General features: G+C 49.6%; 4 protein-coding genes across 4 annotated transcripts; 1 reads left to right on the forward strand and 3 right to left on the reverse strand.

Moving 5' to 3' along the window:
- The first annotated feature begins 1014 nt into the window (after positions 1-1014).
- On the forward strand, positions 1015-5225 carry LOC112874814 (protein STABILIZED1). The gene is made up of 2 exons (XM_025938360.1): positions 1015-4056; positions 4905-5225. The coding sequence occupies exon 1, from the start codon at positions 1147-1149 to the stop codon at positions 4024-4026; it is 2880 nt and encodes a 959-aa protein (XP_025794145.1). The 5' UTR covers positions 1015-1146; the 3' UTR covers positions 4027-4056; positions 4905-5225.
- A 969-nt stretch (positions 5226-6194) lies between these two features.
- On the reverse strand, positions 6195-8317 carry LOC112875333 (AB hydrolase superfamily protein YfhM-like). Its single transcript, XM_025939149.1, has 5 exons — positions 8069-8317; positions 7762-7979; positions 7129-7290; positions 6801-7036; positions 6195-6678 (listed from the first exon to the last, which is right to left on the reverse strand). The coding sequence occupies exons 1-5, from the start codon at positions 8145-8147 to the stop codon at positions 6417-6419; spliced, it is 957 nt and encodes a 318-aa protein (XP_025794934.1). The 5' UTR covers positions 8148-8317; the 3' UTR covers positions 6195-6416.
- A 5542-nt stretch (positions 8318-13859) lies between these two features.
- Positions 13860-15541, reverse strand: LOC112875859 (bifunctional epoxide hydrolase 2-like). Its single transcript, XM_025939858.1, has 5 exons — positions 15271-15541; positions 14953-15176; positions 14687-14851; positions 14362-14597; positions 13860-14255 (listed from the first exon to the last, which is right to left on the reverse strand). The coding sequence occupies exons 1-5, from the start codon at positions 15341-15343 to the stop codon at positions 13994-13996; spliced, it is 960 nt and encodes a 319-aa protein (XP_025795643.1). The 5' UTR covers positions 15344-15541; the 3' UTR covers positions 13860-13993.
- Positions 15542-16529: 988 nt separating this feature from the next.
- Positions 16530-21366, reverse strand: LOC112876243 (bifunctional epoxide hydrolase 2-like). Its single transcript, XM_025940309.1, has 7 exons — positions 20382-21366; positions 18725-20022; positions 18126-18581; positions 17795-18012; positions 17538-17699; positions 17189-17424; positions 16530-17108 (listed from the first exon to the last, which is right to left on the reverse strand). The coding sequence occupies exons 3-7, from the start codon at positions 18196-18198 to the stop codon at positions 16847-16849; spliced, it is 951 nt and encodes a 316-aa protein (XP_025796094.1). The 5' UTR covers positions 18199-18581; positions 18725-20022; positions 20382-21366; the 3' UTR covers positions 16530-16846.
- Positions 21367-26607: the final 5241 nt, after the last annotated feature.

The following is a 26607-nucleotide window of genomic DNA, read 5'->3' on the forward strand; positions in this document are numbered from 1 at the left end:
TTAGGCTTAATAGATTCGTCTCGTCATTTAGTCCTCATCTATGTAATTAGTTTTTTAATTAAACTATATTTAATACTTCTAATTAGCGTCCAAACATCTGATGTGACAGGAGCAAAAATTTTACCATTTGCCCTTTTGCCATTTGCCCTTGGATCCAAACCGGCCCTAATAGCAAGCTCAAAAACAAGATACGTGATCGGTCTTGATAATGTCATCCTCCGAGGCAGTAAATACATTGGGCAGGACCATACCGAAAATTTTGGAGGCCCTTGTGCAGGATGGAAAAGTGGTTTCCAACAAACCAAATATCTCCCGATCATGTCATCACAATGTCTCATAATCAAGTTGAATAGATGATTTTAGGTCTCATTTTACAAGTCTCTAGCTCCAAAATAAAGTGGTTTAAACTTTTGTTTCATCATGAAATAAAAAAAGATGCTTCATGCAAACCCTCGGATTGGAGATGGCTGCTAGCTCCACTAGCGTTTTGAAATTGTGAATATAACTCATGAAATTGTGGATAGAGCTATTCAAAACTATCCTTATGTTGATAATTTATTTTACACTATCAATCCAATAAGATCATGGATCATGAAAGTGGTAAAATTTTTTGAGAGGGGATTGATAAAAAAATGTTTGTTTTATATAAGTTTGCTTAGAAATTTGCTCATGTTAGAAATTGCATAGAAGAACTAATCCAACTCGCTTAATGGCAGTTAAGAAATGTAATTTGCTTTGTTTCAGAAGGCTGATTAGACTACAAGTCTCAAATGGGCTTTTTTCTTGAACAATGGCCCATTTAAATCAAAGATGTAAACATGCCCAATTAAGGTATGCAGGATTTTTTTTTGAGTGCGAAGGTGCGCAGAATTACAGACGACACAACCGCCTCTTCCCGTCTCACTCTCGGCACCGCCTCAACCTCAAGCCTTCAACAAAACAAGCCGGCACCCCACGGCCCACGACTCCACCAATCGGATCGCGAAATCCCAACCCCCCCCCCCCCCCCCCCGGGGCGCCGCCGCCTTCTTCCCCGCCCCTCGTCTACACCCCCAGCCACCGCCGCCTCCCGCCGGCCCTGCCCAGCCGTCGTCCCCGCGCCTTTCCTCTCTCCTCGTCCACCCCACCTGCTCTCTCATCGGCGTCATGTCCGGCCCCACCCCGACTCCGACTCCGACCCCGACCCCGACCCCGCTCCCGCCGCCGCCGGCCGCTCGGCCCGCGCGGTACGACTTCCTCAACTCCAAGCCGCCCCCCAACTACGTCGCGGGTCTCGGCCGTGGCGCCACCGGGTTCACCACTCGCTCGGATATCGGGCCGGCCCGCGCGGCGCCCGACCTCCCCGACCGCTCCGCCTCCGCTGCCGCGGCCCCAGCCGTCGGCCGCGGCCGCGGGAAGCCGCCAGGCGAGGACGACGGCGACGATGACGGCGGCGACGAGGAGAAGGGGTATGACGAGAACCAGAAGTTCGACGAGTTCGAGGGCAACGACGCCGGGCTCTTCTCCAACGCCGACTACGACGACGACGACCGCGAGGCGGATGCAGTGTGGGAGAGCATCGACCAGAGGATGGACTCGCGCCGCAAGGACCGCCGCGAGGCGCGGCTGAAGCAGGAGATTGAGAAGTACCGCGCGTCGAACCCCAAGATCACCGAGCAGTTTGCTGATCTGAAGAGGAAGCTGGCCGATCTGTCTGCGCAGGAGTGGGAGAGCATACCGGAGATTGGGGACTATTCGCTGCGCAACAAGAAGAAGCGGTTCGAGAGTTTTGTACCAGTGCCGGACACCCTTCTTGAGAAGGCCCGGCAGGAGCAGGAGCATGTCACGGCGCTTGATCCCAAAAGCCGTGCAGCTGGTGGCACAGAGACGCCGTGGGCGCAGACTCCTGTTACCGATCTTACAGCTGTGGGCGAGGGTCGTGGCACTGTGCTTTCGCTGAAGTTGGATAGGCTGTCGGATTCAGTTTCTGGGCTCACTGTTGTTGATCCGAAGGGGTACTTGACAGACCTGAAAAGCATGAAGATTACTAGTGATGCGGAGATTTCTGACATCAAGAAGGCACGACTCCTGCTGAAGTCAGTGACTCAGACGAACCCTAAGCACCCACCTGGTTGGATTGCTGCTGCTAGGCTTGAAGAGATTGCAGGCAAGCTTCAGGCTGCGCGGCAGCTCATCCAGCGTGGCTGTGAGGAGTGTCCCAAAAACGAAGATGTTTGGCTTGAGGCATGCCGTTTGGCTAGTCCAGATGAGGCAAAGGCTGTCATTGCCAGGGGTGTTATGTCAATTCCAAATTCTGTGAAGCTGTGGTTGCAGGCTGCAAAATTAGAGACCAGTGATCTGAATAAGAGCAGGGTGTTGAGGAAAGGATTGGAGCACATTCCTGATTCTGTGCGGTTGTGGAAGGCTGTAGTTGAGCTTGCGAATGAGGAGGATGCAAGGTTGCTTCTTCACAGGGCTGTGGAGTGTTGCCCGCTGCATGTTGAGCTGTGGCTTGCCCTTGCGAGGCTGGAGACGTATGACCAAGCAAGGAAGGTACTTAACAAGGCAAGGGAGAAGCTGCCCAAGGAGCCTGCCATTTGGATTACTGCTGCGAAGCTGGAGGAGGCTAATGGGAACACACAATCAGTTAGCAAGGTGATTGAGAGAGGTATCAGATCTCTACAAAGAGAAGGAATGGATATCGATAGGGAGGCATGGCTTAAAGAAGCAGAAGCTGCAGAGCGTGCTGGATCTGTTTTGACTTGCCAGGCTATTGTGAAGAACACAATTGGCATTGGTGTTGATGATGAGGATCGGAAGCGTACTTGGGTTGCTGATGCTGAGGAATGCAAGAAGCGTGGTTCAATTGAAACAGCGCGTGCCATCTATGCTCATGCGCTCACTGTTTTCCTTACTAAGAAGAGTATTTGGCTGAAAGCAGCTCAGCTTGAGAAGAGCCATGGGACTAGGGAGTCACTTGATGCGCTCCTCAAGAAGGCTGTGAACTACAATCCACGAGCTGAAGTGTTATGGCTTATGGCTGCAAAGGAGAAATGGTTGGCTGGGGATGTGCCTGCTGCTCGAGCCATTCTTCAAGAAGCTTATGCTGCTATTCCTAACTCAGAAGAGATTTGGTTGGCTGCATTCAAGCTTGAGTTTGAGAACAACGAACCAGAGAGAGCAAGAATGCTATTGGCTAAGGCTAGGGAAAGAGGAGGCACTGAGAGGGTTTGGATGAAATCTGCCATTGTTGAAAGGGAGCTAGGGAATGTGACTGAGGAAAGGAGGTTGTTAGAGGAAGGTCTGAAGCTATTCCCCTCATTCTTCAAATTGTGGTTAATGCTTGGACAGATGGAAGACCGCCTTGGTCGTGGAGCAAAGGCCAAGGAGGTTTATGAGAATGGCCTGAAGCACTGCCCTAGTTGCATCCCTCTTTGGCTCTCTCTAGCCAGCTTAGAGGAGAAGATTAGTGGCTTGAGCAAATCCCGTGCTGTTCTCACAATGGCAAGAAAGAAGAACCCAGCTACACCTGAACTCTGGCTTGCAGCAATTCGAGCTGAACTTAGGCATGCGAACAAAAAGGAAGCCGATGCTCTGCTGGCTAAGGCATTACAAGAGTGCCCAACAAGTGGTATTCTGTGGGCTGCCTCTATTGAGATGGCGTCACGGCCCCAACGTAAAGGGAAGAGTTCAGATGCTATCAAGCGTTGTGATCATGATCCGCATGTCATTGCAACTGTATCCAAACTCTTCTGGCTTGACAGGAAGGTTGATAAAGCTAGGACTTGGTTGAACAGGGCTGTTACTCTTGCTCCTGATATTGGGGATTTTTGGGCATTGTACTATAAATTTGAACTTCAGCATGGAAATGCAGACACCCAAAAGGATGTCCTGAAAAGATGTGTTGCAGCAGAACCAAAACATGGTGAAAAATGGCAAGCGATAAGCAAGGCTGTTGAGAACTCACACCAGCCAGTTGAGGCTCTTCTGAAGAAAGCTGTCGTAGCTCTTGATGCAGATGAAATTCTCAATGCTGCAGGCGCCTAGACTCCAAGATCATATATATATTTTTGTAAGGTATTTGGTGAACGTGTTCCATGCAGTTCTGATAAATTTTCGCAGTCAGAAATTTCTGTTTGCTTCTTTATGAGCTATTATGTCTTTTTTAGTATTTTATTTATATTGTTGAGTTAATATGTAATCATTGAAAGTTGCAAGTAGGTTTAAGGTGAGCATAGTTATTATTTTGGCTGCATAATTGAGTACCTCTATTATGCTTCAAATCTCTCTCGATTTTATGACAAGTCTAAAGTGTTTTCAAGTTCTGTAGACAGATTCTGTTGATGCTTTATTGTTTGCAGCCAGCTTGATGTGGAATTTTTACTTTTGTGGCTCAACTAGTTTTAGTCTACCATTTGTTTTGAACTTGTTTTTGCCTTCTTGTTCCTTGTGATGCTAAGGTTCTGCAAGGCTTGAAGGATATATTTAGTCACCTTATCTGTTTGCCATATACTTCGTTTAAGCAAGGTGGTTTCTTTTTATTTCTTAGGCTCACAAGCAGTCAATCTTAACAGAATTGGGTGGAGATTGGCATGGTAGTTATAGGTTCAAAGCACATGACCGCTAACAATCTGGTTTATTAACATTCTGATGGGTTAAATGATCAATCAGAGAGGTGCCTCCATCTAACTTCTGTGAATGTACATTTTCACGGCTTGAGTGGCTGGGACCCAAACCAGCACCTGTGAACTTATGTTTTGTACATTGAAACGAAATGTTACTTACAATTTCTTTCCAACATTGAAATATAGTTGGTAGTGCTCTCTTGATATTTCGTTAGCTTTCTTTTTCTCCGCTCAAGTTTGCCCTGTGTGACATTTTACCTGGCTAAGAGAAGTTGTTCCTGATTTCATGTCTTCTTACAGATCTATACCTTAGATACCTTCTACTGGAGGAACAGATAGAAGAAAGAGCTGCGCAGTGAGCTGGGTTGGACTCCAGTGATCAGCTTCTGTTGGTAGTGTCAGCTACCGAACTATATATTTGTGCAGCACGTTTGAGAGTGGAAGCTTAGGTAGCGAAACATACGACCAATTTGCTTGTTAGAAGATGTTGTGTCAACCTCAATTGCACGCTCCAACTTAGGCATGTGACAGTGTGCATGTATTGAAAAACTATGCGTTGGCGGAGATATGTACTAGAAATCATTTGAACTTAGTGTATACGAGCAACTTTATTTTCACACACACTCTGGATTCTATCTAGAATCTCTTTGTGCCCACAGGTTTAAATCTTTTGCATACTAACATTGGAATAGCTGAAGAAAGTAACAACAGTTTGGCGAGTAAATAATTTCTGTCAGGAATCAGCACCGGAACCTGACTGATTTCTGTCAGGAACCAGCACGGAACCGGACTGATTTCTGCTCGCTGCCAAGATGAGTTTGCAGCACTGCCCAACACAAAAGATATGCTAGTTTGAGTTCTCAGCCAAGGCATCGAGAAGCCCTGTTTTTGCCACATGGCACGAGGGGAGCTTAGATTGTGGAAGCACAATTCAGTTGTCATGCGTCTATCAGTCAATGCAAACTAGAACTTCTGTATATGGTTCCCCATAATCTTTCTCCATGCTGGCAAAATTCCGAGCGCAGAGTTAACAGGTATCACTAACCAAATACACCATGATGTGTGTTGTTCTGAAAAATTCTCCCAGTATGGCAGGTTCATTGTTATTCCCTCTATACTGTATGTTTGGGCTGGTTGGAACCGAACCTGATCAAGCTAAAACAGTCCGCAAAGGCCGCTGGAGTTTGGAGGCGCTACGAAAGATGTGAGCTGCTCACCGGGGAGCAAAGCAGTGAGCTTGCACTGCCACAGGCGTTCACAATAACCGGACCGTCCTTTTCCTAGCCCGGACAGATTCAGCTGGCATACATACAAGCTGATTGTGGATTTCCACCACGCGTCGCTTTCGTTCTAGCCACGGCAAGGATGGGACTATCTCACAGGCTTTAGCGAAGATAGGTGGGCGTATATGAAATGGCTTGTGGCAGCCAGGTCCAAATGCGATGCCTCGGTGGATCGGTCGCGTCGCTGCGCGTATCTAGAGATTACATGCACATGAATTTGGTTCTGGGGCATGTGCACGGAAAATGACTCCACTCTACACAAAATGACACATGAAGAATCAGAAGATCGATGAGCTAGTGTTCCGAGTGGACACGAAGTATGCAAATTGTTTTTTTAAAGAAAGAAGTATGTATATTGTTGGTAAGCACCGGGATTATACATTTACAAACAGAATAGACTATACCTTTGCTAAGCATAAATCGCACACTCACAACAATGCCAGAGGTCACAACTGACAGATTCCTTTATTGGAGATTCATATAACACAGGCAGGCCTGAGGTGTAGGGTAGGGCGGTCAACTTGAACATCTACGCAGCCACTGGAAGCGGATGGTCCTTCAAGAAGCCAACGAGCAGCTCATTCACCTTGTCAGGGAACTGCTCCTGCACGAAGTGGCTTCCCTCAGGGACGTAGGCGATTTTCAGGTCCGGCGCGAACATCCCCATGATGCCGTCTTTCAAAACGGACGCGAAGCCAGGGAGCTTGTAGACGTAGTCTTTCTCCCCCATGACGACAAACACCGGGACTTGGAACTTTGGATCCTCAATCGTGTGCCTCTTATGGAGTGATCTATCAAATGATCAAATGCAGCAGACACAGTTAGACACACCTAACTGGATAAACCACCAAGACGAGCCTAACTGAAGCAAGGAAGAAAATGGCAGCAATAGTCTCAAGCCATGTACTCTTACCTGTATGGCATCTTCAGCGGATACCGGAAACCAGACTTCTCATAGAGGGATGCGTAGACGGCGAGATCCTCCTCGCTGAACCACTCCGGAAGGGGCGTCGATAGGTCTGCCAGGTCAGTGATCTCTTGATCTTCTTTCGCTATGGGGATCTCACTGCTAGAGAACAGAACGTAGATGGTGCGCACAACTCTCTTGACATCGTACCTGTCGAAGTCCGCCTCCGCTCTTCCAGGTTCCTACAAGCACAGGGTCAGATGATGTGCAAACTCTGTGCTCAATCCTGACAGGGGGAGAATACTGAATGGGAGTGCTCAGGTCAGAAAATAACCAGCCAACGCAACATGTAGAACCCTTCTGGCATGGTGGCGAAGGAGGAAGTGAAAGGACTGAAAGGGATGCCCAAGCACATCACACCACAGACGCGGTCAGGGCGGCGGAGAGCGAAATCGTAGGCGGGCACGGCTCCGAAATCCTTCCCCACAAGGAATGCCTGAATTGGAGCGAAATGGAGGTTACAGAAACACCTACGGCATGAACTGGTACCATTTGGGTGGTGAAGTGCTGTAGGATCTTATCCGTTACAATGGTGGGGAAACAATCTCACTCTCCATCAGAGTGTAAGAACACAGTTACACAGATCTATCTGGTGACGTTGCAGAATTAGAGGACTCATTTTCTGTCATTATGGCACCAGATTGATGGATCAGATGTGTGTAGTTTGTACAACACAACTGCTTACTTAACAGCAGCATTAATGATGGAAAAACCTGCACAGCTTATATCCCATAAGTGTTGGTTTACTAAGCCTAGCATCAACATGACTGATGAAAGAATTAGCACACCTTTCTTAACAATAATCCCATCGTTAGTTTACTAGTATATGACAATTTGTAGCAAAAAGGCCAGCAATTCTTGTGCAAACATGAACTATCACCCATTGCGGGAGCGGTGATCCTGGTACCTTGGGGATAGAAAGGGCGTCGAGGATGCCGAGGAGGTCATCCAGCAGGTCGTCGTACGACACCTCCTCCTCCACCGGCGGCTGGTCGGAGAGCCCGTAGCCGCGCCAGTCCGGCGCGACGGCGCGGTACCCGGCGGCGGCCACGGCTACCATCTGGTGGCGCCACGAGTACCATATCTCCGGGAACCCGTGCAAGAACACCACCGTCCCCTTGTCGCCTGCGCCGAAACACACCGGGATCAGAAGATCTTGGACCGTGTCACGCTGAGCTAGAACGCGAGCAAGAAGACAACCAAGCGCTGCTCACCTTTGCCGGCCTGGGCGACGTGGAGGTTGAGGCCTCGGATGGGGATGTGCCGGTGCTCGACCTGCTGCTCCATGTCCATGGCTTCGGCCTTAACCGCTAAGCCCCCCTCTCTACAGGGGGAAAAAAATCTTCTAACCTTCCTGCCTTTCTCCACTGAAATCTGAAATAGAGGCCTTGCTGTAATGCAGTCCTGGTGCTAGCGGATAGTACTGTTCAATGTTCAAGATTGTACAAAGCTGAAAGCGCACGGTTTGACCAGTGGAAGAAAACCAGCGCAAGAGCAGCGAAAAGTCGTGTGCTTTCTTCGTCAGGTCTAGCAGCGAGTGCCAAAAAATCCTGTCTACTTTTCAGAGCGTGCTGTCCTCGACCCCTCGGAAGGCAGGCTGGAACGCCTCGCAGTCGCAGTCGCGGAGGCCCCCGCTGCGGCCACCGTGTCGTTGCGCCGGAGCTTCGACACCATCGCCTGGCCTGCTCTTGACACCGGCCGTATTTCTATGGAGGGTAGGAACTAGGAAGAGTGATAGAGAACAGAATATGTGGAATACACGATGTATTACTCAGAGACCATAGTTGTGTACATATAGGCAAGATGGGGAGCCAGGTACGGCAGGCCCATAGGCCATATCATGTTTACAATCTAACACTCCCCTACAGTTAGAACTGGGAGTACCGCGAACATTCAGACTGTTCCTAAACTCGACGAACACCGAAGTCGGAAGGCCCTTGGTGAAGATGTCGGCGTACTGAGATGTTATAGGCACATGCAGAACACGAACTTCTCCAAGGGCGACATGGTCACGAACGAAGTGCAGATCAATCTCCACATGCTTGGTCCGCTGGTGCTGAACCGGGTTGGTAGACAAGTAAACAGCGCTGACGTTGTCACATTATACAATGGTGGCTCGACGAAGTGGGAAATGGAGCTCATGAAGGAGTTGGCGCAACCAACATGCCTCCGCAACTCCATTTGCGACAGCGCGATACTCGGCCTCAGCACTGGATCGAGAGACAGTAGCCTGACGCTTCGACGACCAGGAAATCAGATTATCGCCCAAGAACACACCGTAGCCAGAGGTAGAACGGCGAGGTTCGGGACAACCAGCCCAATCAGCATCAGAGTAGACTGTAAGATCATCAGGCGAGGTCCGGTGTAGGTGGAAACCAAGACCCAAGGTTCCCTGAATATAGCGCAGGATGCGCTTCATGGCGGCGAGGTGAGGCTCCTTCGGATCATGCATACGGAGGCAAACATGCTGGACAGCATAAGCAATATCAGGACGAGTGAACGTGAGGTACTGAAGAGCACCAGCAATACTGCGAAACTGTGTCGGGTCAGCCACCAGAACACCATCTGCAGATAGCTTGGCGTGAGTATCAACAGGTGTGTTGCAGGGTTTGCAGCCACTCATACCAGCACGGTCCAGAATATCCAGCATATACTGCTTCTGAGATAGAAAGAGAGCATCAGCTTGGCGCTCAACTGACAAGCCCAAGAAGTGACGAAGAGGACCCATATCCGTCATAGAGAATTCCCGCTGAAGAGCTGCAATAATCTGCCGAAGGAGTCTCGGGGACGAGGCCGTAAGAACAATATCATCCACATAGAGAAGCAGGAAAGCTGTATCATCACCATGGCGGTAGATGAAAAGTGACGAATCAGCTTTGGACTCAACAAAACCGAGGGATGTGATGTGTCCAGTGAAGCGACTGTGCCATGCGCGAGGAGACTGCTTCAACCCATATAGAGATTTGTTCAAGAGACAAACATAATTAGGCCGAGAGGGGTCAACAAAACCTGAGGGCTGCTCAGAATACACTATCTCATTGAGTGTCCCATGGAGGAATGCATTCTTGACGTCCAGCTCATGAATGGGCCAAGAACGTGACAAAGCCAAAGTGAGAACAACTCGGACAGTAGCGGGTTTGACAACCGGGCTGAAAGTTTCATCATAGTCGATGCCGGGCCGCTGAGTGAATCCCTGAAGAACCCAGCGAGCCTTGTAACGATCAAGAGAACCATCAACCAAAAATTTATGCCGGTAAATCCATTTACCAGTGACGAGGTTGATTCCCGGCGGGCGAGGAACCAATTCCCAGGTGTCATTTGCCTGGAGCGCATCAAACTCGACCTGCATCGCTGCCCGCCAGTGAGGATCAGTCAAGGCGGAGCGGAGTGTCTTCGGCGCCGGAGAGAGGACGCCCGCATGGAGATTCAACCGATCGACCGGCTGAATGAAGCTGGACTTGCCTCGAGTCCGCATGCCGTGGTCATTGACCACCGGCACGATGGGCTGAGCAACCGTGCGTCCAGCCCTGCTGGCAGCGACCTGTGACACTGGGTCCGCAAGGGCAGCAAGGTCAGACACGGGCGCGGTGGGGGCGCCGTCGGAGCCTGGTGACGACACGACGAGGGGCGGCGCACCAGAGCCGCCCAGAGAAAGGGCGCCAGGGCTGCCAGCGCTGGAGCCATGCTCGACAGCGGGCAACGAGGCGTCAGGACCGCCTGCGCTGGTGACGGGCGCAACAGCGGGCGAGGATGGAGCACTGCCGTTGGTAGCACCTGCAGTCACAGTGCTAGACCTTGCGGGCATAGCATAATCAGCATCATCGTTCAAGAAATTTAGTGTGCTAGGATCCGAAGGGGAAGTGGACATCTCAGAAAAGGAAAAAACAGATTCATCAAACACCACATGGCGAGAGATGATGATCCGGTTGGAGTGAAGATCGAGACATCGATATCCCTTATGATTGGAGGAATAACCGAGAAATACACATAAAGATGAACGAGGAGATAATTTGTGGGTGGCAGTTGCAGATAAGTTGGGGTAACACGCACAGCCAAAGACACAAAGATGAGTGTAGTCGGGGTGGGTGTCATGAAGAGCAAAGAATGGTGTAAGGCCGCCTAGGGTCGTTGTGGGGTGGCGGTTGAGGAGATAGGTGGCAGTGTGAAGTGACTCGACCCAATAGACCGGGGGTAGGCTGCCTTGAAAAAGCAATGAGCGCACAATATTATTAATGATGCGAAGAGCGCGCTCAGCTTTACCGTTTTGCTGCGAGGTATGGGGGCAAGACATGCGAAGGATGGCACCGTGGGAGAGGAAGAACGTGCGGGCCGAGGAGTTGTCAAACTCGCGGCCATTGTCGCACTGGACGGCTTTCATGGAGATGCCAAACTGCGTGCGCACATGAGCAAAGAAGTTAGATATAGTGGTGAAAGTATCGGATTTAAGATGAAGTGGAAACGTCCAAGCATAATGTGAGTAATCATCAATAATAACGAGATAATATTTGTAACCGGACACACTGACAACTGGAGAGGTCCAAAGATCACAATGTATTAAATCAAATTTATTGGCGGCACGAAAGTTGGAAGACCCAAAAGGAAGACAAACATGACGGCCAAGCTGGCAGGCATGACATAAATGATCATGTTTGGGTTTATTACAAGTGATGGCCTGGGAGCTAATAAGCTTGGACAAAGCTTTGGAACCGATATGTCCGAGACGATGGTGCCACAAGGTAGACGTCACGGCGAGGGCTGGTGTGCTGCTGGTGTGCTGCTGCTGGTGGGCGGGAAGAACGGGTAGAGGTCACCCGTGCTATTGCACCTGGCGATCACGTTCCGTGTTTGCAGGTCCTTCACAGAAAGGCCAAAAGGATCAAACTCGATAGAACAATTGTTGTCAATAGTAAAGCGGCGAACTGAAATCAGGTTCTTGATAATGCTAGGGGACACTAAGACATCATTAAGAACAAGAGAACGACACGAAGTAGGAAACGAGTATGAACCAATGGAGGTAATAGGCAATAAGGAATCATTACCGACGATGATCGAAGAAGGACCAGACAAGGAGGGTGATCGAGGGGACGAGAGTATACCAGAGTGGGCGGTCATGTGCGAACCGGCACCAGAGTCGGCATACCACTCGACAGAGTTGGGCGGCGGCGTCAGCGACATCATGTTGAAGTTGCTGGTGAGGGACGTCTGGTCCCAAGGCCCATCGGCCATGGGATTCCAGGGCGCGTACAGCGGTGTCCTGGCCAAGGAAGAAGCCGATGGCGTAGACGAGGTTGGTGCACCGACGTAGCCGAAACCAGGGGGTGGAGGCTGGTAGTAGCCCCCCTGGCACGGCATCATGTGCAGCGCTTGTTGCGGCTGGTCGTAGCTGTGTGGCGGACGCATCATGGGGCCAGGAAAAGCCACCGTTGCCATGTGGCCACAGCTGAACCGACCCAGACCATGGGTTGCCGAGGCTGGTGGGAAGTGGCATGCCTGGCCGGGGACCCGCGGGCCCGGCACCCTTGTTGCCGTCGTTCCTGCCGCATCCGCGGCGCCGATTGCGGTTTCCACCGTTCCCAACTTGTCCGCCGGATCCACCGCCAAAACCAGTAGGCGCGGTGTGAGCCCGCTGCTGCTGTGGCTGCTGCGTCATGACCAGCGCCTTGGTGCCGGTCTTGGAGTCGGGGAGGGCCTCGTCCTGGAGATCGTTGATGTCGATCTCCTCGAGAAGGAGCAGCGCGCGCGCCTCCGAGAACGTCGGGAACGGGCGCTGCATCTTCAGATTCGACACCATGTGCCGGAACTTGGCGTTGAGGCCACGAAGAAGGGTGAGGACGAGCTGCCGATCTCCGATCGGATCGCCAAACTCCTTGAGAGAGGCAGCCATCGTCTCGAGGCGGCGGCAGTAGTCCGTGATTGACATATCGCCTTGCTTGAAGGAGCGGAACTCGGCCTCCATCAGCAGGGCGCGGGACTCGCGCTGCTCGAGAAACTCATCCTCGAGGTAGAGCCACGCGTCGCGGGCGGCTGGATCGCGGATCATGAGCACCTGCTGAAGGTCATTGGAGATGGTGCAGTAGACCCATGTGAGGACACAGCAGTCCATCTGCGCCCAAGCCGAGCAGTCGGGGTAGGAGGCGTCGGAGAGGACGTGATCCTTGAGGTTGTACTTGCCAAGGACGACGAGGAACATGGAGCGCCAGCGGCCGTAGTTGTTGGCCGGCTTGTCCAGCGTCACGGGAACGAGGACCTTGATGTTCATGACCCCGATCGCCTGGGCATGGATCGCGGCGTTGGCCTCCTCCGTGGTGGTGAGTTCCCTGTTAAGGGCCTCAGCAGCCGCGCGGGCTTCCTCCTCACGCTGCTTGGCAGCAGCGGCGGCTGCGGCGGTGTCACCCATGGCGGCGGTCGAGTGGATCAGCGGGCGGGTAGGGGGCCTGGCGAGGGAGCTCGGCAGCAGGCAGGGTTGGTGGCGCTCGGCGAGGGAACTCGGCAGCGAGCGGTGTTGGGGTGTAGCCGGCGACGGATCAGCGGCGGCTAGGGTTTGCGGAAGCGAGGTCGCAGGAGCGAACCGTCTGTGATACCATGATAGAGAATAGAATATGTGGAATACACGATGTATTACTCAGAGACCATAGTTGTGTACAAATAGGCAAGATGGGGAGCCAGGTACGGTAGGCCCATGGGCCATATCATGTTTACAATCTAACAAAGAGGAACCGGAGGCGGAAGGCCTCGGGGGCACGAGGTTGGCCGTACTCTGTTGCGGGCCTTGCGGCTGCACAGCGTCCGGAGCTAGTTGCGTGGAAGTGGAAAAATCCATGGCCGCCGCCCGGCGCCGACCCCATGTCCGCCATGGCAATGGTGTGCTCGGGGACGGAGGTTCTCTGACCAACAGCAGCAATTAACCCGGAAGTGGACTAACTCTGAAGAAACAGCATTCGTGCTAGTAAACATGCGTGGTTTACTGGTTTCTGAAGAACTAACAATTGGTTCCTTGCTCCAGTATTACCGAGAAAAACACGGCAATCATCGAATCAGAGAAACATGATCAAGTACATTTTTATTACCGAGAAATTCAGAGCAAGCCAGCAGGCCAAGTGGCCAACGGCAAATGGTACTCTCGATCTCGCTCCCTCTCCTTATGCAGCAGCAACCGGGGGGTGGTCCTTGAGGAAGCCGAGGAGGAGCTCGTTGACCTGCTCCGGCAGCTGCTCCTGCACGAAGTGGCTCCCCTCCGGGATGTAGGTGATCTTCAGGTCCGGCATGAAGCTCTCCATGGCGCCGCCCCGCAGCGCGGCCTCGAACCCCGGGAACTTGAAGCAGTAGTCCTCCTCCCCCATCACGATGAACACCGGCACCTGGAACTTGGCGTCCAGCCGGTTCGGCATCTTGTGCAAAGACCTGCGGCCCGATCCATGGAAGCAAGCGGTGAACACCACCAGTTGTACTGGAGAAACCTGCAGTTCGATCTGTACTGGAGAAACCTGCAAGTGCTCACCGTCCTCACCTGTACGGCATCTGGAGAGGGTAGCGGAAGCCGGACTTCTCGTAGAGCGCGGCGTAGGCGTCGAGGTCCTCCTCGGTGAGCCACTCCGGGAGGGGCGTGGACAGGTCGGCGAGGTCCATGATCTCCTGCCCTTCCTCGGCGACCGGGACCTCGGCGCCGGAGAAGAGCACGTAGACGGTGCGCACCACGCGCCTCACATCGTACCGGCCGAAGTCCGCCTCCGCCCTGCCAGGCTCCTGCAGAAGCAAAACACGCCACAGAGACTGATGAGCACCAGCCAGCCGCCGGGTTCAGAGTTCGTGCAGAGTTCAGAGGCGGCACGTACACCCCAGCGCAGGATGTAGAAGCCCTCGGGCATGGTGGTCTCGAAGGAGAAGGGCACGGGGCTGAAGGGGATGCCGAGGCACACCACGCCGGCGGTGCGGTCCGGGTGCTGCAGCGCGAAGTCGTACGCCGGCAGGGCGCCGAAGTCCTTGCCCACCACGAACGCCTGCGCGCGTGTGCAGAGTAGGCGTCACGCTTCCGTTCACGGTCGGGTCGCGTCGCGACAACCTCTTATCCGTTAGTTTCTTGGGTACTCCTAAGTCCTACCTTGGGGACGGAGAGCGCGTCGAGGATGGCGAGCACGTCGGCGACGAGGTCCTCCCAGGACCAGGAGGCCTCCTCGTTCTCCGGCGGCTGGTCCGAGAGGCCGTACCCGCGGCAGTCCGGCGCGATGGCGCGGTACCCGGCGGCGGCCGCGGCCAGCATCTGGTGGCGCCACGAGTACCATATCTCCGGGAAGCCGTGCAGGAACACCACCGTCCCCAGCTCACCTGCCACATGTAAACCAACGTTGGGGGGGATCGAATGGAGCACGGCGTGCGGCCGCGGCCAACTGGTATGCAGTAGCAGAGGGCGCGCTCTCACCTTTGCCGACCTGCGCGACGTGGATGTTGATCCCGCGGATGGGGAGGTAGGTGTGCTCGATCTCCTGCGCCATTGCTGCTTGCTTTGCTCCTTGAGGACGGACATGGCGAGATGCGCTTCAGCTTAATAGGGAGGCCAGGGATGGGGAATGCTCAGGCTACGCGCATCCATGCCTGCCCACTTGTCTGCTCTGCTTTGCCCCGGGCTTGTCCTGAAACACGATGGAACGGGCGCATGATTAACTATTTGGCAGACCTTAATCTAAAAAAAACTATTTGGCAGCCGGTTCTCCTCAGGCCCCTCGTGCTGATTATTTTGTTCAGGAATCAGGATGCACATGTCAGTTCAGCAATTCCTGTCGACTGATTCCAGACGCCAGATGCCTCAGTATCGTCCAACTGATCATCAGGACTGAGACAAGATCATGGAACCTTTTACCTGCTGACATGAAGATTAGAGCCGCCACATGCATTGGAAGATTTTTGGCCATGATGCGGAGTAACTAAGTCACTAAGATAAATTTATGATTCATTTTCTACATCTCGTCTCTTTGGTTTACTGCTATGGTTTGGAGATTTTTTTTCGAAAAAAAAAATTATGTGCCTACGGAAGGAAGCTGGTTCTGCTTTTTCAGGACCGGTTTGGCGTCATTCATCCATTCTTGACTACTAATATTTTATATATCTAGAATTTTTAAGCATATCTCTTGTACAAGAAACTCAAAATTTTATTCAGGGATGGTTATCCATCTCATCTCATCATTACATTAAGACGCTGCCCAGATAAGCATAATTAGATCGGGAGGTGCATGGTATTAAAATGGACCGAAATGAATAATCAAGGTCTCGCGTATTAATTTTTGGGTTTGTGGTCTTGTGTACCTTCCAGAAGAGCACAATACTGCATCATTGGTTTTGTCTCCAGTTTTCACTGAATGTTTTTCTGTAGAAATTCAATAATAGTAGTTTGTGTTTGGTATACCGGCTCAAGTTTGTTCTGAAACGTTTGGAACATATTCTTCCAAGAATTTCGTTGAAGAGTGGGAAACTGCAGAGAGAAAAACTGCAGCCTCTCGCGATCTTCTGGTTTATCTTTCTCCAGTGAATCTGCTGACTTCCTGTAATGTTAGTGACTGCTGTCGTTTTTCAAGACCGTGAAAAGCACACCATCTTGACTCACTCTTTTGACAAAAAGAAGGAAAAACTGCCCAATTGCAGGACAGCTGTGTACATTCTTTTTTTCAGGACAAGCTGAAAGTCTGAAATCAAACTTTGCCGGTAGTCTTTCGCTTTCACTTTCACTTCTGCGAAATCTGAAAACCATCACCAGGACCATTTCCATTACACCATCATGCAGCATCCTCCAACGCATCGGCCAAGCAAATTTCTTATCAGATACTAGTGCGTATTACCGAGCACAACACGGCATCCCCACTGAACATGACGCACTAAACATACAAGCTATGATCCAGCACTACCAACGTGCAACTTTATTACCGAGAAAATTCAGAGCTACATGACCAACGGCGATAGGAAGCAGCTGCTGAAACTGCTGTTCCCACGGTCCCGGTGGCATCTCACGCGGCGACGACGACGGGGAGGTCCTTGAGGAAGCCGAGGAGGAGCTCGTTGACCTGCTCCGGGAGCTGCTCCTGCACGAAGTGGCTCCCCTCCGGGATGTAGGTGATCTTCAGGTCCGGCGCGAAGGTCTCCATGGCGCCGCTCTTCAACGCGGTCTCGAACCCCGGGAACTTGAAGCAGTAGTCCTTCTCCCCCATCACCATGAACACCGGCACCTGGAACTTGGCGTCCATCCGGTTCGGTATCTTGTGTAAAGCCCTGCCCAATCAATCCATGGAAAGAGGCTCGATCGATGAGCACCCGAGTTACATTTCAGACTGCCGTTTGAGTGTTGCTACCTGTACGGCATCTGGAGAGGGTAGCGGAAGCCGGACTTCTCGTAGAGCTTGGCGTAGGCGTCGAGGTCCTCCTCGGTGAACCACTCCGGCAGGGGCGTGGACAGGTCGGCGAGGTCCATGATCTCCTGCCCTTCCTTCGCCGTCGGGATCTCGGCGCCGGCGAAGAGCACGTAGATGGTGCGCACCACCCGCCTCACGTCGTACCGGCCGAAGTCCGCCTCCGCCCTGCCCGGCTCCTGGCAGAGACAAAAAAAAAAGAAAAAAAAAGAAAGAGGAACGCATGGACTCAACACCACTTGCAGAGCAGCAACGTCGATGAGATGGGGTGCTGAGAGTCAGAGGCACGCACGCGCCAGCGCAGGACGTAGAAGCCTTCGGGCATGGTGTCGAAGGACATGGGCGCGGGGTTGAAGGGGATGCCCAGGCACATCACGCCGCAGGTGCGGTCAGGGTGCTGCAGCGCAAACTCGTACGCCGGCATGGCGCCGAAGTCCTTGCCGACCAAGAACGCCTGCACGCGCCGAAGAAGAGGCAAACAGACAGTTACAGCCACGGCTGATCTCTCGTTGATCAGCAGGTTTTGAGTGCTCTGTGTCCTAATCCTACCTTGGGGATGGAGTAGGCGTCGAGGATGGCGAGCACGTCGGCGACGAGGTCGTCCCAGGAGGCCTCCTCGTTCTCCGGCGGCTGGTCCGAGAGGCCGTACCCGCGGCAGTCCGGCGCGATGGCGCGGTACCCGGCGGCGGCCACGGCCAGCATCTGGTGGCGCCACGAGTACCATATCTCCGGGAAGCCGTGCAGGAACACCACCGTCCCAAGCTCACCTGCCACAAGCCCACAAGGAAACCAACGTTGGGGAGGGGGGATCGAATGGAGCGCGGCGTGCGGCCACGGCCAAGAGTATGCAGCAGAGGCCAGAGGCTAGAGGCAACCTCACCTTTGCCGACCTGCGCGACGTGGATGTTGAGCCCGCGGATGGGGAGGTGGGTGTGTTCGATCTCCTGCGCCATTGCTGCTTTCGCTGCTGCTCCTCGAGGCAAGTGGGCAGTGGAGTGCCCAGGCAGTGAAATAGATGTGCACCAACGGCTCGGCACAAGCTTATCAAAAAAAAAAAACTACGGCCTCGTCACTTTCCCATTTGTCTGGTGCCTCGGGCTTGTATTTCCTTCCTCCAGCCTTCCGCTACGTCGCTTGCAGCCTTGGTATCTTCTCCTCCTCTTTGTTTTTGATCCTCGGTGGTGTCTTCTCAAAAACAGGACACATACTGCACAATCTGGAATCTCAGGATCCGTGGATCAGCATCGCTGCACCAGTGTCCAGTGGTGTGTCCAGCATGCAAGGCCAAGGGCTTTGGGCCCACTGCTCAGAACATGTTCGTATGTCCTTTTCCCACCTGCAGGACGGTCGTAAATGCCCATGGAAACATATGTAAACTGAAAATCATGCAGCACAGTAACTGATTCGCCACCGTCTGAGGATTGACTTTTTATGCCGTGGTCGGTGAAACTTGCAGCCAGGAATCACGAGGGCATTTACCTTATTGGCTCTTTGACTGTCAGTTTTCAGGCCCCCGTGCGACCTGTTTACTGTTTTCGCCTCCAGAAATCACATGCTGGTTAAGCAATTCTTGTCGACCTCTTCTAGGCTCCAGAACCTGAAAGTCCAGATGCCTCGGTATGGAAGAACTGGGGCAGATCTTCCATTAACCTTAGGGGCTGATTAGATCCCCGGACTATCGGATATTTGGACACCAATTAAAAGTATTATATATAAGTTAATTACAAAATTAATTATATAAACAGAGACTAATTCGCGAGATGATTACATTAGAGTTCCGTTTGGATCATTGGAATTGAATTCCATTCTAATAATTACAATTTAGATATAAATTAATTAGCTAATATAGTTGTACGTGGAATATATTTGTATACTATTGTTGGCTATATGGCAGAGATACTTATATAACTGCTATAGGGAAGCGAGTCGAAGAGTGTGCTATAAGTTGTACATTAGAATATAACATGAGAATATCAATTTCCATCCCATCCCCACGAATTTAAGATAAGCTTATATATATAGACTTTGGAAAGTTGTGGAATGCCACGTTCCAAGATAAATAGCCTACTCTATCTATTAAGTAGATTTCAATTTCTCAAAATAAAGGGATCCAAATGGGACCTAAGCCTAATTAGTTCATGATTAGGTAATGTTGTGCTACAGTAAATATATGTGCTAATGATGAATTAATTAGGCTTAATAGATTCATCTCGTGAATTAGTCTACATTTATGCAATTAATTTTATAGTTAGTTAATGTTAGTTCCTTTAATTAGCATACAAATATTCAATACGATCCAGACTAAAAATTACCCTGAATCCAAACAGTTTCTAAACCTATGTGGCTATGTTTTTTTCCCCTCTGCCTACCATCACCGAAGTGTTCTGATGTGGGTTCGAGAATTTGTTCAGAAAACATCATCTGCCTACAACACAGGAATTCAGAGATGGATACCCTGACTCTGCTTGATTTCCTTAACCAATCTCACCTCGTTCTTGGCACGATTACTTCTGGTTGTTTAAGCAGGTATGAGCGGCACGTCCGCTGCCATGGAAACGGCCGGTGTTGGGGTTGGGGAATGCCTCTGGATCGATGGGAGCGCCTCGGCGGGCGGGCCTCCCCAGCGGAGAGGACTAGGCGACGTCCGATGATCCGCCTCAGCTTCCTCAACCACGGGGGGCGGTCGAGGCGCGCCCGGCTCGACATGGTCGGCGCCCGCGGTGGGATCTACACGTGGCACCTCTGGGTCGGTGGGAACCCGCGCTGAGGATGGTGCGCTGCAACCGTTAGAAATAATTAGTGGGTGATCAATTAGTTTAAGCACGTGATTAATATATGGTTTAGTCAGTTAATTCTATCATTAGCAGTTGCTAATGATAGGACACGTCCGTACAGAGTTAGTCCTTTCGGAAGGGGTCTGTCCCTCCTGAACAGGTGCGCCGGTGCCTCTTGAGCATATATATAATCACTGTTCAATTATCATTAACAAGAGAATCATTACATTCCATTCCACTGATTCTAAACACGTTATCATCACTTTTTACTCGCTGTTTTGGATCTCGCTGAGGAAGAAGAACAGGGGAGGCCCCAGGCCTCCACCAATATAAGGTGAGAACCATGAGGTTTAGGAACTCACCGTCCGTGAACATGCTTGTTAGAGCCTTCTGCGACATTCTCCATTAAGTTTGTTGTTGTCCTATCCTCGGACTTCACCACCGAGGACGCCCTGCATGCCGTAACCACCATGGCCTCCGTGTCCAGAATGCTGGAACATGCCTTCCACACCGCGGCCACGCACTGCCTGAGGCCGACTACCGCCACGCCGAACCTCTGCGCATCGGTGGCCCTCGTCGTGGTGTTCGCTGTCTTCACGCCATGCGCGTTGGAGGCTGTCATCGTCTGCACCCTCAACGCCCAACGCCGATCCATGATGCCGCCGGACCAAGCAACTGGTGCCAAGCCGCGGCCCCGGCGCCGCCTGCACCGTGCCAAGCCGCGGCCCCGGTGCCGCCTGGCGCCGCCTCCACCGCGCCAAGTCGCAACCCCAGCAATGCCACCATGCGTGCCGGAATCCCAACCACGCTAGATGCCCTCCTACTGTCTGTTCCCGTCATCGACGCCCGCTTCATCATCTTCCACGCCGGAACCAAGCCGGCCCCAACAACCTCATCCCGGGACTCCGTCCCGTGGCGGCGCGGTCCCCGACTCCGGCACCCTCGGGCTTCGGCGGGCATGGCGTCTTCATCAGAGGTGATGGCGGCGGACCAGAGGGCTGTACCATGGCGGCACGGCATGGAACCGCCCCCTTCTTCAACGCCGGACCAAGCGCCGGCGGATCTGCTCCAACCCCACCAACGGCGCTCATCCCCGCCCGTAGGAACGCCACCGCAACAGCAAATTGGAGGCAGGGCCTCATCTGCACGTGTATGAATCTGCCCCACGCTGAAGCAGCCTAGCGCCTCCTGAACGGTGTTCACCACCAGGAGAAGGAGTCTTCCTCTACCACGGAGGAGTACTCGCCGGCCTAAGCCGGCACGACGGCGCAGAGGGGCAGGCGACCGGGGGAATGGCGGCGGAGGACATGGTGGTGGCGGCGACTGATGAAGGGAAGGGGAAAACCTAACCCTAACCCGTTGGCCACCTCCTTCTTATTCTCTGCTTGCTGGATGACCCGAGTTGGGTTGGAATGGGCCTAAAAGGCCAAATTGTTACCTGCTCCAGATGCGCCACCCGCATGGGCTTCAATAGGCACCATGTCTTTGCAGATCTAAGCCCATGCGGCATAGTGTTAGTTACTAGAATTCATGAATAAGTCCCTAGGGTTATAGATATTTGCAGTTCAACCCTCGGTAGTGACGTAGTGAACAACTTATTTGACGTTGTAGCCCTCGGGTTTCAATGTATTTGCTGAACCCGCACTGTGTAACTCCACAATTTGTAAACTGCACCCTGAAGCGAGGGAATATTGCAATGGCAATGCATTTGTTCACATATATTCCCTATTACTTGAAATTTTCTTTAAGTTATTTTCTTATATTAAGCCATATTATCATTTATATTCATGTGCTTAATCAAATAAATAACTAATGATTGAACCATACAACAACATGTTGAGATAAATAAATGCAAAACTCAAGTGATTACCTCATTTTATTTGAATGTATTTGGCTATAATTTGAACAAATTTAAGCTATGACTTGGATAAATCTTATTATGGTTTAATTAGCATAAATACGATAAAGTCCATAATTTGATATTGGCCATACACAAGATAGCGAGATATATATGCTACTACGAGATCTACTCTATGTCTAATTCATAGAGATATCTTCAACATGCGTACCCAATATCACTATTTGGACAAATATGCGTATATAATTGCTATAATCCATATTTAATATTGGTCATACACAAGGTAGCGTGACATATATGCTACTGCGAGATCTACTCTATGTCTAATACATAGAGATTATCTTCAACGTGCGTACCCAATATTAAGACATGGAAAATGATAAGAGGTCTACACCTAAATTAGTGACTACCCAAACAACAATTAATTTCCAAATATGAGGTCCACACAAACATACAAGTAGCAACTTGTTTAAAATATTTTTGCATTTATTATAATTATTATTACACATAACCATGATGATTTTGATTTGCACTTTGTTGTAAATTAATCAAATCTATGGTTTATACCATGTAGATACAATGACCACCAAGGAGTTAACAGAACTCGCACTTGATGGACACAACTATCCAGCATGGTCATCGAACATGAAGATCAATCTCTCATCTTGATGATTAATTCAAGTTCTTAATGAACCTGAAGCAGGAGACCCAAATATCATAGAAAAAATAAGATTTGGTGTACTACTATTGCTAAGGCATTATATTCACCCTGATCTTAAGGCTCAGTACTTAATAGAAGAACGTCCAAAAGCTTCGTGGAATGCACTCAAAGCACAGTATGAGAAGAAAAAATAACTAGTCTGGTTGGAAGCTAGTTATGAATGGAACAATTTACGTATTCAAGATTTTAAAACTGTGAAAGAATACAATCATGCCGTTCATACAATTTTTTGCAAGTTGAAATTTTGCGAAAAAGAACTTGATGATGCGGCAAAAATAGAAAAGACTCTTTCTACTATGCTTCCCGCAGATAGGGTCTTACAACACCAGTACTGTGCAATGAACTTCCAAGCTTACACTAAACTTATACACATCTTAACTCAGCCAGAGAAACATGATGAACTACTTCTAAAAAAATCAGCATAAGCTCCTGACAGGAGCAAAGCCTCTACTTGAAGTTCATCATAATGTTCAGAATACCAAAAAATTTAATGGCCCTCCACGCTATTCTAAGGACTTCAAAGGGAAACACAAGTTTCACAAGAAAAAGAAGTACAATGCCAACAATCAGGGTAATGATAATTCAAAGCCTAAGTTCAACAAATGCAAGACTTGTTACATGTATGGTTGCTACAAGCACGTAGCAAAGAACTGTCGTACTCCAAAGCATCTAGTAGACCTATATCTCAAGTTTTTGGGTTGTGTACGCAGGAGTTAAGGACCAAGATATGAAACTCACTTCAATCTTTAACCAGACTTTTCTAAGGAGGCCAGTTGTTTAAAGCAAGTTCCAAAAGAACCAGGCAACAACGAGACAAGTAATGAGTCAGGCGACCTCAAGGAGAGCATGGAGAACAAGATCGTAGAATTCACATCAAGCGATGTGTTTGGAGACATGGAATAAAGTCAAGATTCCATAGACTTAATAATATTTAATGTCCTTAGGAATGTTGTAATAATTAAAGTTGTTGTCATACTTTTACATTGAATAAATGTAATAATGTATTATTATATCAAGCATACTTGATATTCAATAAAATAAGTATGTATTCTATATATTTGAAAATAATTTCTGATTTAAATTCTTCATTCTATATATAGTTTGAACGGGAGTCAATTCAATGGAGGAAGAAATATGCCTAGTGGATAGTTGCACTATGAATACTATACTTAGAGAAACAAAATATTTCCATACTCTTGCAAAAAGAGAAGAAAATATTTTAACAATCGCTGGACGTGATGCAATGATAGTAGGCGTTGGTCGTGCTACTATCACACTTCCTATTGGGTACACAGATTACAATCAAGGAAGCTTTATTATATCCTGATTCAACTTGTACTCTACTAAGTTTTAGAGATATCCGGAAAAATGGGTTTCATGTTGAAACACATGAAGAGAATAAAGAAGAATATCTTCTTTTTACTAAAGACACTGGATATGGCAAACAAATTGTTGAAAAATTCCTTCTTTTCCATGCGGAAAATTATTAGTAATTCAATTGGTCATAATTTACAAAAGGCTAAATTCCCTCGATCCTCAGACTTTGTGTGTACTGCATGTGCAGAAGGGAAGTTAATTTTAAGACCATCATATCTTAAAGTTAAAATGAACCACTTAAATTCCTTGAACGCATTTAAGGTGATATATGTGGTCCCATTCAACCATTATCTGGACCATTCAGGTATTTTATGGTTCTCATTGACACATCTGCACGATAGTCCCATGTGTGTCTTTTATCGACACGAAACCATGCATTTGCTGAGATAATTGCTCAAATTATCAAGTTACAAGCAAATTATCCTGAATATCATATTCAATCCATTCGCATGGAGAACGCTGCTGAATTTACCTCAAGATCCTTTAATGATTATTGTATGGCATTACGTATTCAGGTTCAGCACTTAGTTCCATATGTCCATACTAAAAATGGTTTAGCAGAATCACTTATAAAGAGGATAAAGCTTATTGCAAGACCAATGTTGATGAATTGCTAGTTACCAACCACGTGTTGGGGTCATGTAGTTTTACACACTACTGATCTGATTCAATTGCGTCCAACTGCTTATCATACTAATTCCCCCTTAGAATTAGTGCATGGACATCCACCAAGTATTTTCAATCTGCGTAAGTTCGGTTGCGCTACGTACCTACCGATATCACCACCTCATCGTACATCCATGGGCCCTCACAGGAGAATAGGTATCTATGTGGGATATCAATCTCCATCGATCATAAAATATCTTGAACCCCTGATAGGGGATTTATTCACGGCTCGGTACGTTGATTGTATTTTTTATGAGGACCATTTCTCGGAATTAGGGGGAGAAACAAAGTACCAAAATATGTGCCAGGAAATTGACTGGAATGTGCAAGGCATTCCGGCCTCTTATCCATGTTCTCAAGAAACTGAATTTCAAGTTCTGAAAATTATAAATTTGCAACATATTGCAAATAATCTGCCTGATATCTTTACTGATTATAAATATATCACTAAATCTTTAGTTCCTGCTCGCAATGTACCAGAAAGTGTGGAAATACCTCAGAAAACCACTCAACCTCCAAAACAGAAAAAGAGTGGGAGCAGTATGTCTACAGTGCAGGAAAAAGCTTCTTGCAACCAACTATGGAAATAGAAGAATAAATCTTCAAAAACAGTAAATGTAGGTCAACCTTTTGTTGACGGACACCTATTGGACAGTTCAAGTTCGGTGGATGGGCAACATCCACAACCTAGCTCAGTGGTGCCTCTAAATACTGAGGTTAGGACATCGGAGTACCTAGATTCTATCGTAAGGGGAAATGACAAGGAATCATCAAGGGTACAAGAGATTTCAATAAATTATATTAATTCTGGGGAAACATTTGATACAAAGACTACTATTGTCGACACAAATTTTTTCGAACAAATTGGAAACAATCTTCTCAATGATTCAGATCCAAAGACCATGGCAAAGTGTAAAAAAAGCTCGAACTGGGCAAAGTGGAAAGAAGCAATTCAATTGGAAATAGCCTCGCTTACTAAGAGGGAAGTATTCACGTTTGTGATGTCTACACCTCCAAGTATCTTCCTTGTGGGATACAAATGGGTTTTCGTCCAAAAGCGGAATGAGAACAACGAAGTGGTGAGATATAAAACGAGACTGATAGCACAAGGGTTCACATAGAGGCCCGTCATTGATTTCAATGAAATTTATTCTCCAGTGACGAGTGGAATCATATTTCGATATTTAATTTTATTGGCAGTACAAAAGAATCTATCTATGATGTAACACCCTAATGTAAGTTCCACTAATTTTAGTGAAGTTATTTTGGCTCAAATGAAATTTCCAAGGTTTTTCTCTAATTTACCTTGCATTTAAAACAATTTATAACACAAGAAAATAAAACTAATTAAAGGGTCAACATGTTTGTGCATTCATGCTGGAGCATTATTTTTTTTCTTGTGTTGAGCTTGTAGGGTTTGAATTCGAATCTATTTGAATTCAAATAGTTTGTTTGAATAGATTGAGTAAAGAAAAAAGAAAAGAAGAAGCAAAGGAAGGAGAGTCCAGCCCAAACCTCCCTCTCAGCCCAGCCCTTTTCCCCGGCAGCCCATCTCCTTTCCCTTCCCTCCTCTTCTTTTCCGCGTGGGCCGGCTCGGCCCAGCAGCCAGCCAGCGCCCCGAGCGCCCCCTCTCTTTCCCTTCACTGCCAGCTCGGGCCCGCCTGTCGGCGCCACTTTTTCTCCCAGCACGCGCCGCGCTCTCCCTCTCTCCTTTCTCCCTGACAGCTTGGTCCCGCGCGTCAGCTCCTCCTTCCCCTCCTCTATTTCCCCTCCGCAACGGCCGTGCAGCACCACCGCCGGAATCTCCGTGCCGCCCGCGTTTGGGCCCGCATGCCGAGGGATCCGCCACCCCATAAGTGGGACCCCCAACCCCTATGCTCCCATCTCCCCACCCGTGCTCCGCAGCCTCCAACCCTAGCACCCCGCTCGTGCAGAGTCCCCGCGCCGCCGCATCCCTCCGCCTCTG

The sequence above is a fragment of the Panicum hallii genome, chromosome 9 (assembly GCF_002211085.1).
Source record: "Panicum hallii strain FIL2 chromosome 9, PHallii_v3.1, whole genome shotgun sequence".
Taxonomy (NCBI): domain Eukaryota; kingdom Viridiplantae; phylum Streptophyta; class Magnoliopsida; order Poales; family Poaceae; genus Panicum; species Panicum hallii.